Raw genomic sequence first — 13634 nt, forward strand, 5'->3', positions numbered from 1 at the left:
ACGCGTAAGACATATATTCAAATAGTTTCTGGTCCGTTCTTATTACTATATCACACTGCTGTCATGACACAGCACTGAACATGGCAATCCAGTACTGATGAACCAGATGATGCCTCTACCCTCAACCCTTTGTTCATCGCACCGATTCACCCTAGGAGGTCTCAGCCTTGTCTGCCCACTGCCCAAATCCAGGCTAGCCCAGCTTCCCATGGGCATTTCCATTAGGATATCCGTAAGGTGCCACGTACCACACTCTGCTCACTCCAACTCCGGCTAGAATATGATCTTGCCAAAACTTGTACTGGCTCAGATCTGGGTGAAGAAAGGCGTCCTCTGATAATATCTGCTGTGCCTATTTAATCAACACTTACCAAGTATTTCATGTTACTTGTTATTCAAGAGCAGATAATTGAGAGAGGGGCTCAGCTGTGGTCAGGGAGTGCTTGACAATTGTCCAGTTGGCCTTGTGTTGTAGGTCTGAACCACTGTGTTGTGTGCTGGGCGGGGCTCACCAGTTTGGGCTACAACAGGGCCTTTCTCCGCCAGCGGCAGTTTCAGACTCCTCTAGAGTCATGCCGTCATTTTGCTAACAGAGCAGCTGAGTGGTTCCACTCTCTCCCAACTTGCCACACGGTTCCACCCTGAATGCATGAAGAACAGACAACAGTGTGGATGCTTCACACTTGAGATAGTGCAAACTGTGAGCGTGCTAGGAAGATCCAGTCCTGTTATGTACAATAAGAGGGTTTACATGTACGTGTGAAAAGCAGCTGGTGGTTTAGATGACAGAAACCTGTGGAGGACTTGTGGCTTACAGGTGGTAGCTTGTAGAATTATTCAATGTCCTTGTATGTGGTTTCTGTGTCAGTTCAGAAATAGGGAACGTGAGTTCTCTCCCATTGTCCTGACTTCACACCACAGAAAGAAGACCAACTTAAGTCTATGGGGAAACTGAGTTCACCCAACCCTATTTGCTCTTCTATCAATCAAAACAGAGCAAATAACTATCACTGGCATGGAACTTTAAATATGCTTTGGTTGTGTTTTGTGTTTGAATGTAAAGTTACAGTCAAGCAGCTATTTCTTCTCTTAAAAAAAAGAAAGAAACTGCCTCAAATTGCCAAATGAAACATGTTTCTCTAACCTACAGAATCTGTTAAATCTTGGATTGAGATTTTGTGAAAATAATGACCTTGAATTATTTGTTATCATGTGCTATTCACATCTTCTTTCCCATGAGATCATAACTCATTATTAACTCAGTATCCTGAGATAAGGGACCGATGATACACAAGATCATCAAATCGAGCACATTGACTCTACCCAGTTTACTCATTTTATTTTATTCTTTTTTGGCAGGTCATAGAGCTGAATATATGACTACAAGGTAGGAAGATATTTTCTCAGTCTGTAGTCTGTTTGTCTCTCTTTTCTCTTTAGCAAGAACAATTACTGACGACACAATCGTCTGGGCATGAGGACGCACAGCACCTTGATGGCGTTAGGTTCTCTCCACATGCCGTGTGCTCTGACACCACTAAGGTTGCCCTCCGAAGAATCACAAAGCTCCTTAGCAAGCAGTTGTTCCAGAGTTAGGAGGACTTACTTATCTAATTCCAAACACATGGACATTTTTGGATAGACCGACAACACTTGTGACTTGATAATTTAGTTAACAAGCAATACAGGTTGTGTACCAACTGCATTATTAAATAGAAAGAATTGCCTATTTCCAGCTCCTATTCCACTTTATGCTGCCTAAAAATTACAGATATATTGAATTTTTCTTTTGGAACTTTGCATCTCTCTCCACTTCGGATCTGATGTAAAAAAAAAAAATGTAGCCTGTAACAGGTACCGCCTGTTGCTCATGCTTCTGCCCGTCACCCCTCCGCCCTTCCATGAAGGGCCTGTAAAGCTTCCTGCTGGAACATTTGGAAGCAAATTCCAGCTGGGGAAAGTTCATGGCAACTTTTGTTTCTCGATGGTGTCCTTTGTACAACAGCCAGCCAGCATAGGAATTGGCATAGCAAGACTTCACGTGTTCCAGGCTGAGTTCTAGTGGAGGCAAGAGACACATGAAGCTCTTTAACAACAGTGTCTTCTAGTTTCTGTATCTGAAGCTTCTGTGCCTTGTAATGTTGTTAATCCGAGGAACCATCTATGGCCCAGTTAGCAGATCACCAGGCATGGTCAGAAGTGTAATTTTCCTATGTAGGCTAGCCTGTCTGGAGCCTGCCTTAATTGATCACCTGCCTGGACACCCCACTGCCATGTACCAGACAACCAGGAATGTCCCCACTGCTGCAGAAGCCACCACGATCATCCCAACTATACAATCCAGTTGTTGCTTCCCATGGTTTTCTCACTCCTTCCCACGGAAGCCACAGTGAAGGGCAGTTTGCACGTATACCTTCTCCTCCCTGTCTGCTGCCCCGCCCCGCCCCACCCATTCACACCCACTCCATGTCAGAGTGCCAGGGCACACCTGTGCCTTATAAGGCACCACCTACTCTTTGTGGGCAGTCTCCTCTCGATAATATAAAAATGGGCACTAGAAAGCGTTTCTAGGATAATGATGAGTGATGTCGTCAAATAGATCTGATGAAACTTTTGGCCTTCCTTCATGTGCGGTGTATAAAAACATCTCAGAAAGGGTAAGTGTGGAAGGACAGGGTGTGCTGCCTGGCAGAGGTCTCCACACACTTCTGTGTATGTGCAAAGGCTCCTTTTAAGCTGCTGGGCACCAGGGGACCTCAGGTGCTGCTGGCTGTATCCTCCATTAGTCACAGCCCTCCTGCTGGGAGATTCTGAGGGTTTCTGCCATGAAAGGCTGTGTCAGCAGGTTTGTTCTCTTATACACGTGTGGTTTGCTGTGGTAATAGCTAATGAAGCTCTTCAGGGTTTCACATAAAGTCTCAGGGTTTTATTTCTAACCTGGACTTTCTTCTGAACCGGAATAATGAACTTAAGAGGTCATTCGTCCAAAGAACAGCTTCACGAAGGGCTTACACAGTTGGAAAGCATGGTGAGCCTCCTCCTGTCCTCCCTGCAGAGGTTAACCAGCACACATGTGGAAACTGAGTCCGGTCATCTTGGCCTTCCTCTTCTCTAAGAGAAGGGAGTCGGAGAGTCCTCCTCACTTGCGATGATAGTGCAAGATGACTAATGCAGAGTTTGCCAGCATAGCACGTGGTACACTGGATATGTGCAAGCCGCGAAGACCATGTGTGCAAGCCTCAAGGCTTATTCACCAAAGCAAACAGTCAGGATGTTTCAGAGCAACACAAATAGATGTGATCCACTGCCCCACAGATGTGTGGGTAGGGACATCCAGCATTCTACTGAGACAGTGACTCGTGTGAATCCGGGCCTCACACTCTGAAACCATGTTGAAACCAATCCCTAATTTTCTCAGGGGTTACCTGTTCATGAAAATGCTTACATAAAATCAAATCCCATTAATGCATGACGGATACTGAACAGATGTGATGTTACGTGCATTGAATTGTGAACTAACTAAACATTTTTAAATTCTCATTTGGATATCTCTCAAAACCCAATTACAATTATGTTTTGGTCTATAATTCATAAACCAAACAAAAGCCTGGCTTTATAACACTTGGCCAGCTAGCTCACAATAGCAATTTATTATACCATTTTTAAGTAAGCTACCAAAAATAAACACGCCAGTTCTAGCACATAGGGACACCGCAGTCTAAATGAACAGCTCTTGTGCTTCTGATACATGAATGAAATCAAATGGAAGATGGGAGTGTTTTCTCCTGGGCTGGGTTGGGGAAGGAGCCCAGGATCCCTGGTTTTGTTATTCAGATATGACCTAAGGGTGTTGCATTTATTGTCTGATTTCTGCCATGCTCAGTAATTATATTCCCTTCCCTTAGGCCTCCAAACGTCCCCCCTAAGCCCCAGAAACACAGGAAGTCCAGGCCCCGCTCCCAGTATAATGCTAAGTTGTTTAATGGGGATTTGGAGACATTCGTCAAGGTACTGCACCAGCCACTAGTGGCTGACCTCCATGCTTCTCACTATAATGGTCTGAGCCTCCCATGAATGAGGCAGGGTCATTATGTCCGGGTCTGTCCTGGGGCTCTTTGCTTTCCCAGAAAATCAATATAATATTTCCTGAAGTCAGAGACAAACTTGGATTTTGAGCCTTCTAAAGAAAATAAATAAATGTGGATGTTATCATATGGGCAAAAGAAAAAGGCCCCCCTTTTTTTCCAAGCCCCCCTTATCTTTTCCGAGGGAAAAGATAAACTTGATGTAATATTATCTCTTGCTTGTGCACATGAGACAGCACAGTACATATGTTTTTAAGTCCACATTAGCCTCACTTAGAAGCAAGGCATGAGTCTGGCTTTCTCGTGACTTAAGGAATTCATTATATTGGATAAATTTTTGTACAGCCCTGAAGTCTGTATCTTGTATCTCTGCTGTGTTTACTCTCTGCCTTCTTTCTCATCCTGTATTTCTGATAATGCTTCTAGCCGGGGACGAAGGAACTCTCACGCAAGACATCAGGTATTGTGCCGGAGGGAAGCAAGGGCCTCTATGCGCTGGCATCATGTGCAACTCATTCCCATGCTTGGCTTTAATTAGAGTTTGTAAGGTCTTTAAAAGAAAAATGTTTGCAGTTGGAAATTAGGCGGCTTATAAATAGGCTTTACTTAGAAAAGCCTTTGGGAAGCAGACGCTAATCGAAGAGGAGTAAGCCTCACCAATGACACCAATGTGAGTTAGGGAAAGTCGGTGTGAAATACCAAATACATATTTAATATTGAATTATGGATTCTTAAATAAATTGCATGAAAAAGATAACATTTCATGAGAAGGGCTACAGTGTATTTGGAAGCTAACTATAGTAGAAAAATGACATTTTAAATATTTTATAAGGTCCATAATGTATATGTTATGGACATCTTCTTTAAAATTAGATCTGCTCATGAAATCTTTGCACCACCAATTAAAAGGCTTGCATTAATGTATGTGCCATATACATGACACTTAAACGCATTCATGCTTGTGTGGATACAGAGGGAGAGAAATTAGAAATATCTGGAAGTCTTAAAAGTGAGCCCTAACCCTGGGATGAAGCAAAAGGTCACTGCACAACCTCAAAGGAATCACAATGCCATTGCCTTGAGCCTTAAGCTCCTCTTGACTCTACTATAAAATTATTGTCAAATTTGACTCGATTATCTCACTTCCCAGCCCATAGTTCATAGGCAGGAGCTAGTCAAACAGAGCGAGGCAAACAACCAAAGGAAGGCAGCGAGCTTTGCCCCTGATGGCCTGCGAGGAGGGGAGAAGGCAGAAAAGCCACAGAGGCGGATGAACCAGTCCGTTCCCTTTGCTGGTGTGTGGAGCAGCTGCTTAAGACAATGCACACATTAGAGAGTTTGAAAACTCTTTGCTAAAACCTGTCAGCTAAAGGCAAGCAAACTGAGGGACTGGAGAAAGACCTAAGGTAGTTATTGTGAAAAATCCATCGTGTGAGCTGGGCAGATATACCACTGGACAGTCTCTGGAACCCGGAGACCCAGAGGTCTCTCTCTGCACTACTGGACAGGACTTCCAAGCTCTCCCAAATGGCATCATGAAAGAACAAGAGCAAAGCCATCTTCCCATAGGGAAACAAGAGCAAAGCCATCTTCCCACAGGGAAACAGAGACACAAAGACATGTTTGAGTGGTGGTATCTGGAGAGCAGCACATAATTTTACTGCTTGTGAAATATTTTCAACCCTACCATCTGGCATCCATGAAATGTAAATGCTCATCATATTTTTACTAGAAAGTGCACTATACGTAAATGAGAAAAGGATCTTTGTTAAAAGATTAGCCATCGTCTAAGTGAATGTCAAGACGAAAGTGTTCAATATGATGCCATGAAGATGTAAGACTTTGTTCAGAACTTTCTGAGTGCAAACAGTTTTCTTTTCATCTCTTATTCTTTGTCTTTATGCTAAGTCCAGCAGAGATGTAAACTAATGCCCTCCTTTCATCACTCACACTTAAGTATTTGTTGCTCTTTTAAATTGCAGTGGGACATGAATTGTTTATAGAACGTTACTTCCATTAAGCCATGCTTGTGTCTTACAGAAAAAGATCCCTTCTTCGTGTATTCAGTAAATTTTGGTATAATTACACCACTGTCCCTGAGCCAACTAGCCTTCACTAAAACATGTTTTAGTTTTTAAGGCTCTTCTTTAAGGAATTCATAAAACGTATGCTCCTAAAGCAAATTAACTAATTAGAGAAACCTAATACAGTCTCCAGGAGTAATTGAAACATTAAGTGGTTTATACACTGATTGCCTGAGAGCTCAAAAATAAAACTGTGTCTTAAGAAGCACATTGCCCACTCTGGAGACAATAAAGATGGTGAGAAGAGTTTGGGCTGGCAAGATCCATTATCCCTAGGCTCTCCTTCCCAGCTGGGCTGGGAAAGTTAACTGTCCTGCATTGTCCTAGTGTGCTAAGACCAAGTTCTTAATGTTTCGGAGTAAAACTCCCCAGGAGTATGAGCCCAACGCCAGCTAATCCCTTTCAAGTCCCATGTTTCCTGGAAAGATCAAATTCCTAAAAGATCGGTCTTAAAAGTACATGAGAAACAACACCATCCCTAGCCATTCTTTTAACTCACAGAGTGCATGCCATCAATACATGCTTAACTGGCCCGCTCAGCCCCTTCAACTCATTTGTCACCTTAGGCTCATGGTTTTTAAAACATTTCCAGCATTTTCTTAGTAGAGGATGGTGACCATTTTTCAAGGTGTTGGACCCAGAAGGCCAAAGCAGTCTTCCTTGTCTTCATCCTTAAGACGGGCTAAGTTTATAAGGCTAAGTAAGTTCTGATGCAGACTAAGTAAATACGTAACACGCTTTAATCACCCATGAGACAGTTTGCGGCTGCCACCATCCAGGTGGTATGGTCTCAGTAATGTGGTGGAGAGACTCCTCAGAATCCTGAACAACTGATCAGACAGAAGATGCTACAGGTGAAACACAATGTTCTTTTAATGTGCTCCACACTGATCACCCCCTCAATGAGTTACTAATTTCGGCCTGTCATTGAAAGATGAGGAAAACGTGTAAGTGAGGCTTTGGTTTTGTTGCTCTCGTCTGAGGCAGCAGCGTTATCCATTCTAGCCTCTCACTCAGCCTCCCGGCTGGGGGAACTGCAACCACCCCCGCCAACACCAACCAGCTTCCCAACATATCTAGGACATCTTGCGTTGAATGTATTTAGTTTAGCTTGCTTCAGAACCTTTGTCAACGTACACATTTCTTCACTCTTTTTGTTGTTGTTAATTCTTCCTGGAGGGATTTTAGAGGGGTGCATTTGGAGGGGGAAAAAAATCACCTGACTAGGGCAAAAGCCACGGTAATGACTGAACTATGCGCCTCATTTCTCTGTGTGACTCACCCTCGTTTCCCGTTTCTGTCTCTCTCCGCAGGACTCGGGCCAGGCCATCCCTCTCATTGTGGAAAGCTGTATTCGATTCATCAACCTGTATGGTAAGCAGTCTTCACCATGGGACCCTGGTTTAAAAGCAAGGAGTGGGTTTGTTTCACTAAGCATATCTTTTTGCTGGTGTTTTATTATTGAGGGAAGAAAAAAAAAAAAGATGTGTCAGGCATGAGAGGGTTTCTTACACTCTTCTTCTGTCACCCGTAGGTCTTCAACACCAGGGGATTTTCAGAGTGTCTGGTTCCCAAGTGGAAGTGAATGATATCAAAAACTCCTTTGAGAGAGGTAACCGTATGTCTCCACCCTTAAGTAAAACGTGATGTTGAAAATCCGCTCTCTGGATTCTGTTTTCTGCCTGGCACCCTCAACTCAGCGCAGCCTCAAAACTTCCTTCTTGAATGTGCTTTTCTGAGGGAGCTGAGGAATGAGTTGTTTGTGTGAAAAGTGGAAAAGCCTGTGAGCTTTTCCACATTGACCGTCTGTGACAGGGTTCTAGAAGGGGTAGGCTGGCCCGGTCTACATGGTGAGGGGGAGGGACATCTCCTTCCCACTTCCGGCCTCTCACCTTTTTCTGTCACCAGCTCTCTCCTTCATATCCCCACACCATGCTCCCTTCCTGTGACCTGGGTCAGTGCCTTCTTTCTGTTCATAACTGGCTGAGACACAAGTTGTACTAAACTGTTAATGAGTACATTATAGTTAACAAAACCACACCACGAACCCAGCATCAGGAAGACCCAGAATTGAATCAGGGTCTCTTTTATTATTGATGGTGAGATTTGGCCAAGGAATTCCAGCCTTAATTTGACCTATTTCCTCATCTGTAAAATTGCAGGGTTGTTACATGGTTTATATCTGATCCTCTAATGTTGATATGGGTTATTAATGCTCCACAACTACCACGATTTGCATCTACTTTAGGATTCATCTATGCCTTCCCTCTGGTTGGCAGTCAGGGCAAAAATGCAAAGTGGTGACAATCATCTCTCTGTGTGTCCTACATTCACTGACCTAGAGTTGCCATAGAGCCCTTTGAAGTTGCAAGCCTTGGTTGAAGAGGTAAACTTGGCACCCCAATTCTTTTTTTCTGGTTTCAAAGTCTCCGACCAATACATGTGGGACAGATCAGTCTCCCAGCAACCGCTAGGTGTGCAGCGCCTCCTACACTTCGGTAAAACCCAGGCGGAAGTGGCTGAGCTTAGAGTTCTTTGTGGCCACCACAGTCCAATTAATGCTTTGTGAGTTGCTCTTGGAAATTCCTCTTGGTTTTTTAATACCTAGGTGAGCTTTTTCTCTCAAAGGGCAAAACAATAATAATAATAAGTAGTAGTAGTAATAATAGTACAAGTGATTCTGCCAAGCTTGTGTTCAGCAGTTCCGTGCCCTAGAAAGCCAGGAAGAGAAACAAGAAGCCACGTGAGAATAAGTTCTCCCCAAATGCAAGCATGTGTTACGTGTAATGACTGCTCTGTGAGCTGTGGGAAGAAGACCGGGCCTGCCAGTGAACAAGGGAGTTTGATGTAAGGCTCTGTGCCATGTTGTTCCCTGAAGAAGTCCAGTTCACATTCATTCCCAAGGAGGTAGGGTAAAGAGCCGGCTAATATCTTGCACCCATTTGCTGTAAAGGAAATTATAATTCTGTTAGTGTTCGATTTTTTAAATATTCACTTTCCACACAAACTCCTGGGTACAAATGAGTAAAGGTAAGTTTTTAGATCCCCTCCCCTGGTCCCAGAGTCTCCTGCTGTTGAAAGCAGCTTCCACACACGCTGCAACCCACTATGCCACCTCCTTGAATAGCCACTTATTTAGTGCAGGTGTTCACAGACAGTTTGGGATATTTCTGGTAAGTTCTGCTGACCCGTGTTGCATAGCCAGACCAACCTCAACTATATCTTTCTCCCAAAGGAATAAGAAACACTGACTGTAGTTTTTCTGGTTTATGAGTTTACTGATTTTAGCTTAAAAAAATACTGGGTAAAATTATAAACCCTACAATGTTTTATTTTAAGATTTGGGCAAGTTGTAAGGGAGTGTTTGGTAGCATAAGAATTTTTTAAGCTTTATTTTAACCAACTATTTTTAGGTTAATCATGGGGTAGGATATCTAAACCAATTATTTCAATTTTAGTACCATGTAATCTTTCAGAGAGCCTAATTAAAAGACTCATATGCTTCTCTCTCTCTCTCTCTCTCTCTCTCACACACACACACACACACACACACACACACACACTCACTCAGGTTTTTGTTGAGAGAAAAAGAAAGTACTGTGTATAACAGATTTTCTTTTTTTAGGTGAGAACCCTTTGGCTGACGACCAGAGCAACCATGATATCAACTCTGTGGCCGGTGTTCTGAAGCTCTACTTCCGTGGACTGGAAAACCCCCTCTTTCCCAAGGAAAGGTTTAACGACCTCATCTCTTGTATCAGTAAGTCATCTTTCCCCTCTTCCTTTTCTCTGTTCTTTCCTCAACAGAATTCTTTTCCTCACTGACTTCCTGGAAAGGCAACTTCCCTCGTTGACCCTCCCCCTCCCCCACCCCATCCCCATTACCACCAACCGTCTGAGGCCATTGGTTTCCACTCTGGGTCCAATATGAGTCACCCTCACCCTGAACACTCAGACTTCACATCTGAGAGCTGACCACTTGGTCCCCAGAAAAAGCAAAAGTGCCAGGCAAGAGGAAAACAATATGAGCTTGGAAATGTAACCTTTTCATTCTTGCTTTCCTCAATCGATATTAAGAGATCTTTCAATATTCCTTCAAGGAATAAAGTAAAATGAGATAGAAGGCCATTTGCATGGTACAAGAACACCAAGTGGTAATTATCTGCCAGCAGAGATCCCGAGCCAATAGGCGGATTGTGTGCAGTGTACTGTGAGGCTGGTAGTTACTCATCAGCAAAGCAATGGTACCTGTTCTTCTTGAGGGTTCTGATATGTCACAGAGGAAGATGAAAATCGTGACAGCAAACGTTAGTTACTAACCACAGTCAGATTTCATGACCCTGTAAATAAAAGCACCTCTCTAAGTTCATGTTCCCAGCTAAGAGTCCAGTTGACCTCAACCTTGTAAGTTTTCATAAGAATCAGATTTCACTCTTAGCAGTGAAACCTCCCCTAACCCCCCCACCCCCAAGTCACACCCCCACATGAATTAACAAGTTCATTGTCTTGACCTCTGTTCAAATGCCTGTTTTCCCCTTCCCCTGGTGGGTAGTTCAGATTTACAGCCTACACTTGCCACAGTTAATCCTCAGTACATCGTAAGTGTTCAGTCCATCGTTGTTGCTATACTGCCCAGCCATTCCAGGCAGATACCCTGCATGAAATTCAGATGGGTGAATGGGGTGTCCGTTCCATGGTTCTTTCATAGCTTGAATCCTTGCGGTCACTGCCAGCCCAGTGGGCAAGAACTGAACTGGAGGTGTCTCTAGAATGGCCTTCCTTGGTCATGTTGAGAACTTTCCTCATGTCCTTGCCAGAGAAGTTAAGTCTAGATGCCTACGTCTTTCTATGGTTTCCTGAGGATATACCTCATATCAACCAAAATGCAGCAGCTGGGCAAAGGCCATGGGGCTGCATTACCAGTTAGCATTACTGAGTCACTTTACGCTTGGATGGGTGAGAAGTGGTATTCCACTGTTGGTATCAATAACTGAGGTCTCTGGGTCTGGAAGATTTAGGTTCAGATCCTGGCGCTTCGAGCTTTGTAAACTTGGGTGGGATTAATTCTTAATCCTATTAAATAGCTTGCTTCTTTAACCTCATAGAGTCTACATGAAGAACAAATTAGATAATTCAGGTAAAGTGTTTAGCATCGTACTTAGACAAAGTGAGCCTCCATCGGGTCACTGGTTCTCGTCTCCTCTGTGACAGGTGGGCCTAAGGAAAACTTGGGTCGCACGTGCCAATACCTGGTACAACCACTTAGCCATCTAGCTGTTCTCCCAAAGGTATTTCTCAGGCATAATTGCTTCAGATACCTTTAGGAATTAGGTTGCTGTGCCCAAAACATGATATTGGTTCAAGTGTGACTTTTCTAAAACGATTAAGGCTGTCTGTGTCTGTGTTATCTATGTGTGTGTGTGTGTGTTGTGTGTGTGTGTGTGTGTGTGTGATAGTAGGACACACATATCATGGTGTGCATGTGGAGATCAAAGGACAACGTTCGGGAGTCAGTTATCTCCTCCACTGTGGAATTCAGGGATCCACTTCAGGTTGTCAGGCTTGCACACCTACCCATCTCCCTGGTCTTGGTGGGTTTGTTTTTTTTTTTTTCCAGTACTGAGGTTCAAACCCAGGCCTTGCATTCCACCACTGAGCTGTGTCTCCATTCCAAGACCCATGTCTTAGAGAAGACATAGGAATGTCAGGGCTGCAGGTTTCTGGATGCATTCGCAGCCTGAGGTTTAACTGAGCTAGTGTTATGACTAGGAAGTGAATGTTTTTGTGAATGTTCTGCTTACAAACTCTGTGTATGGAGCAGTCTGCCTTAATCATGTTTTTCCTAATAAGTCTGATTATTTTTAGTGGACAGTTCTTCAGAATAGGAGGACTTTCAAGGACACATTTTTTAATCTCTCCTTATATAACACCCCCTTTGTATAATACACCCTTTTCTTCCTATATCTAGCCTCTTTAAAAGGAGGAGACTCCTGGCTAATATTGACTGATCTCTAGATCAGCAGTAATTCCTACCATCATGACTATGGTATGCCTGCATTTTCCCCTAACTTTTCAGTGAATTCTCTGAGAATGGCATGCCACTCATTATTATGTCCCCCTCAGTGATACCACAAATTTGTTGTTGTTGCTGCTGTGTAAGTGAGAGACAGACAGACAGACAGAGCTATGGAGCATCTAAGGAGGACAACTTTCAGGAGTTGGCCCTCCCCTTCCACTCCATTGAAGCAGGCTCTTTCTAGTTGTTTCTTAGCTATATATTCTGCAAGCTTTGGGACAATTCTCCTGTCTTGGCCTCCCGTCTCCCCATAAGGTGATAGAATTATAGATTGCCACCACTGTAGCTAGACTTCTAGGCTTTTAACTCAGATCCAGAAGTTGAACTCAGGACATCTGGCTTGCATCCTTGTACCTGATACTATGAACTTTAGACTCTTAGAGTCAAAATGATGGCTTGTCCACAATGCCCAGAGCTTTCTGGTGACTCAGACACGTGATTCCTGCATTCAAGAAACTTAAAAATCTAGCAAGGAGAATACAGTTGTGAATGTCTGCAACATAAGTTAGTATTGCTGGGAATGCTGAGACTGAAAGTTCTAGTGGGGAGAAGTCTTGGAGTAATGGATCATTTTCGCCTGTGACAACGTAAGCATTGTGGTGGTTGGGTTTGATTTTCCTATTAAGGTCATTTCATGTGACATCTCATGGGGAAAGGTCTCCTTTCATCGTTCCTAGCTCATGTAAGTTCCTGATACACAACAGCTTTACACTTACCTATTTTTAATTGTTTGGAAGAATCCTGCATGTGTGCATGAATTGCTATCCTGCCTTTCTGTATGTCTCCGAAGAGTAAGTGGAGGGGGGAAGGGAGTTGTAGCCACATTCTCCGTGGTTAATGTACGAGCTCCACTCCCAAGCCACTGGAAATCTCTTTTAAAGGATGACTTACCCAGATGAGCATGTGATGAAATCAGATTAAATATACATTGGAGAATGACAGGCCTCATTGCTTCTCAGTTTCTCACCCAAACATTGTTTTGGTTTTTTGCTTTTTTAATTTGACTGCTTTCTGAATGGCTTGTGAGTGTTCCAGGCCACACCCGCAGTCTGGGCAGCTTGCAGCCCAACCATGCATCATGGCTCTGGATTCCTGAGGTTATACAGCCAAGCAATTACTCAAGTAAGGCATGGATTTTTTTTTCCTGGCCTGGTCACAGGCCCAGATGAAACATTTACACTTCATTGTTCATAACATATTACCATTTAGGTGACTTCTTAAACATGAGAAAACATTTTTTGTAGCAGGAGCTATTATCCGTGTGCACGCAGTGCTTTTGAAGCCAGTGTGGAACTATTCTGTCCTTACCGCTGGTGGTGTCCCTTCTTATCACCTACAGGAGACAGTAACCCAGTGACCTCCCTGTAATTAATCACCCAGCTGTAACAA

General features: G+C 43.5%; 1 protein-coding gene across 3 annotated transcripts in view; it reads left to right on the plus strand.

Moving 5' to 3' along the window:
- Srgap1 (SLIT-ROBO Rho GTPase activating protein 1) overlaps window positions 1-13634 on the plus strand; it is a 239315-nt gene that overhangs the window by 189885 nt on the left and 35796 nt on the right. For 2 of the 3 annotated variants that reach the window (XM_040754798.1, XM_040754797.1), the window contains 5 exons: window positions 1360-1387; window positions 3906-4008; window positions 7483-7543; window positions 7704-7781; window positions 9795-9929. In XM_040754798.1, the coding sequence (XP_040610732.1) occupies window positions 1360-1387; window positions 3906-4008; window positions 7483-7543; window positions 7704-7781; window positions 9795-9929 (405 nt within the window). Of the gene's footprint in view, window positions 1-1359; window positions 1388-3905; window positions 4009-4511; window positions 4546-7482; window positions 7544-7703; window positions 7782-9794; window positions 9930-13634 lie in introns of all 3 variants that reach the window. The other variant, XM_040754799.1, reaches the window with a different exon arrangement.

The sequence above is a fragment of the Mesocricetus auratus genome, unplaced genomic scaffold (assembly GCF_017639785.1).
Source record: "Mesocricetus auratus isolate SY011 unplaced genomic scaffold, BCM_Maur_2.0 Super-Scaffold_100011, whole genome shotgun sequence".
Lineage (NCBI taxonomy): Eukaryota > Metazoa > Chordata > Mammalia > Rodentia > Cricetidae > Mesocricetus > Mesocricetus auratus.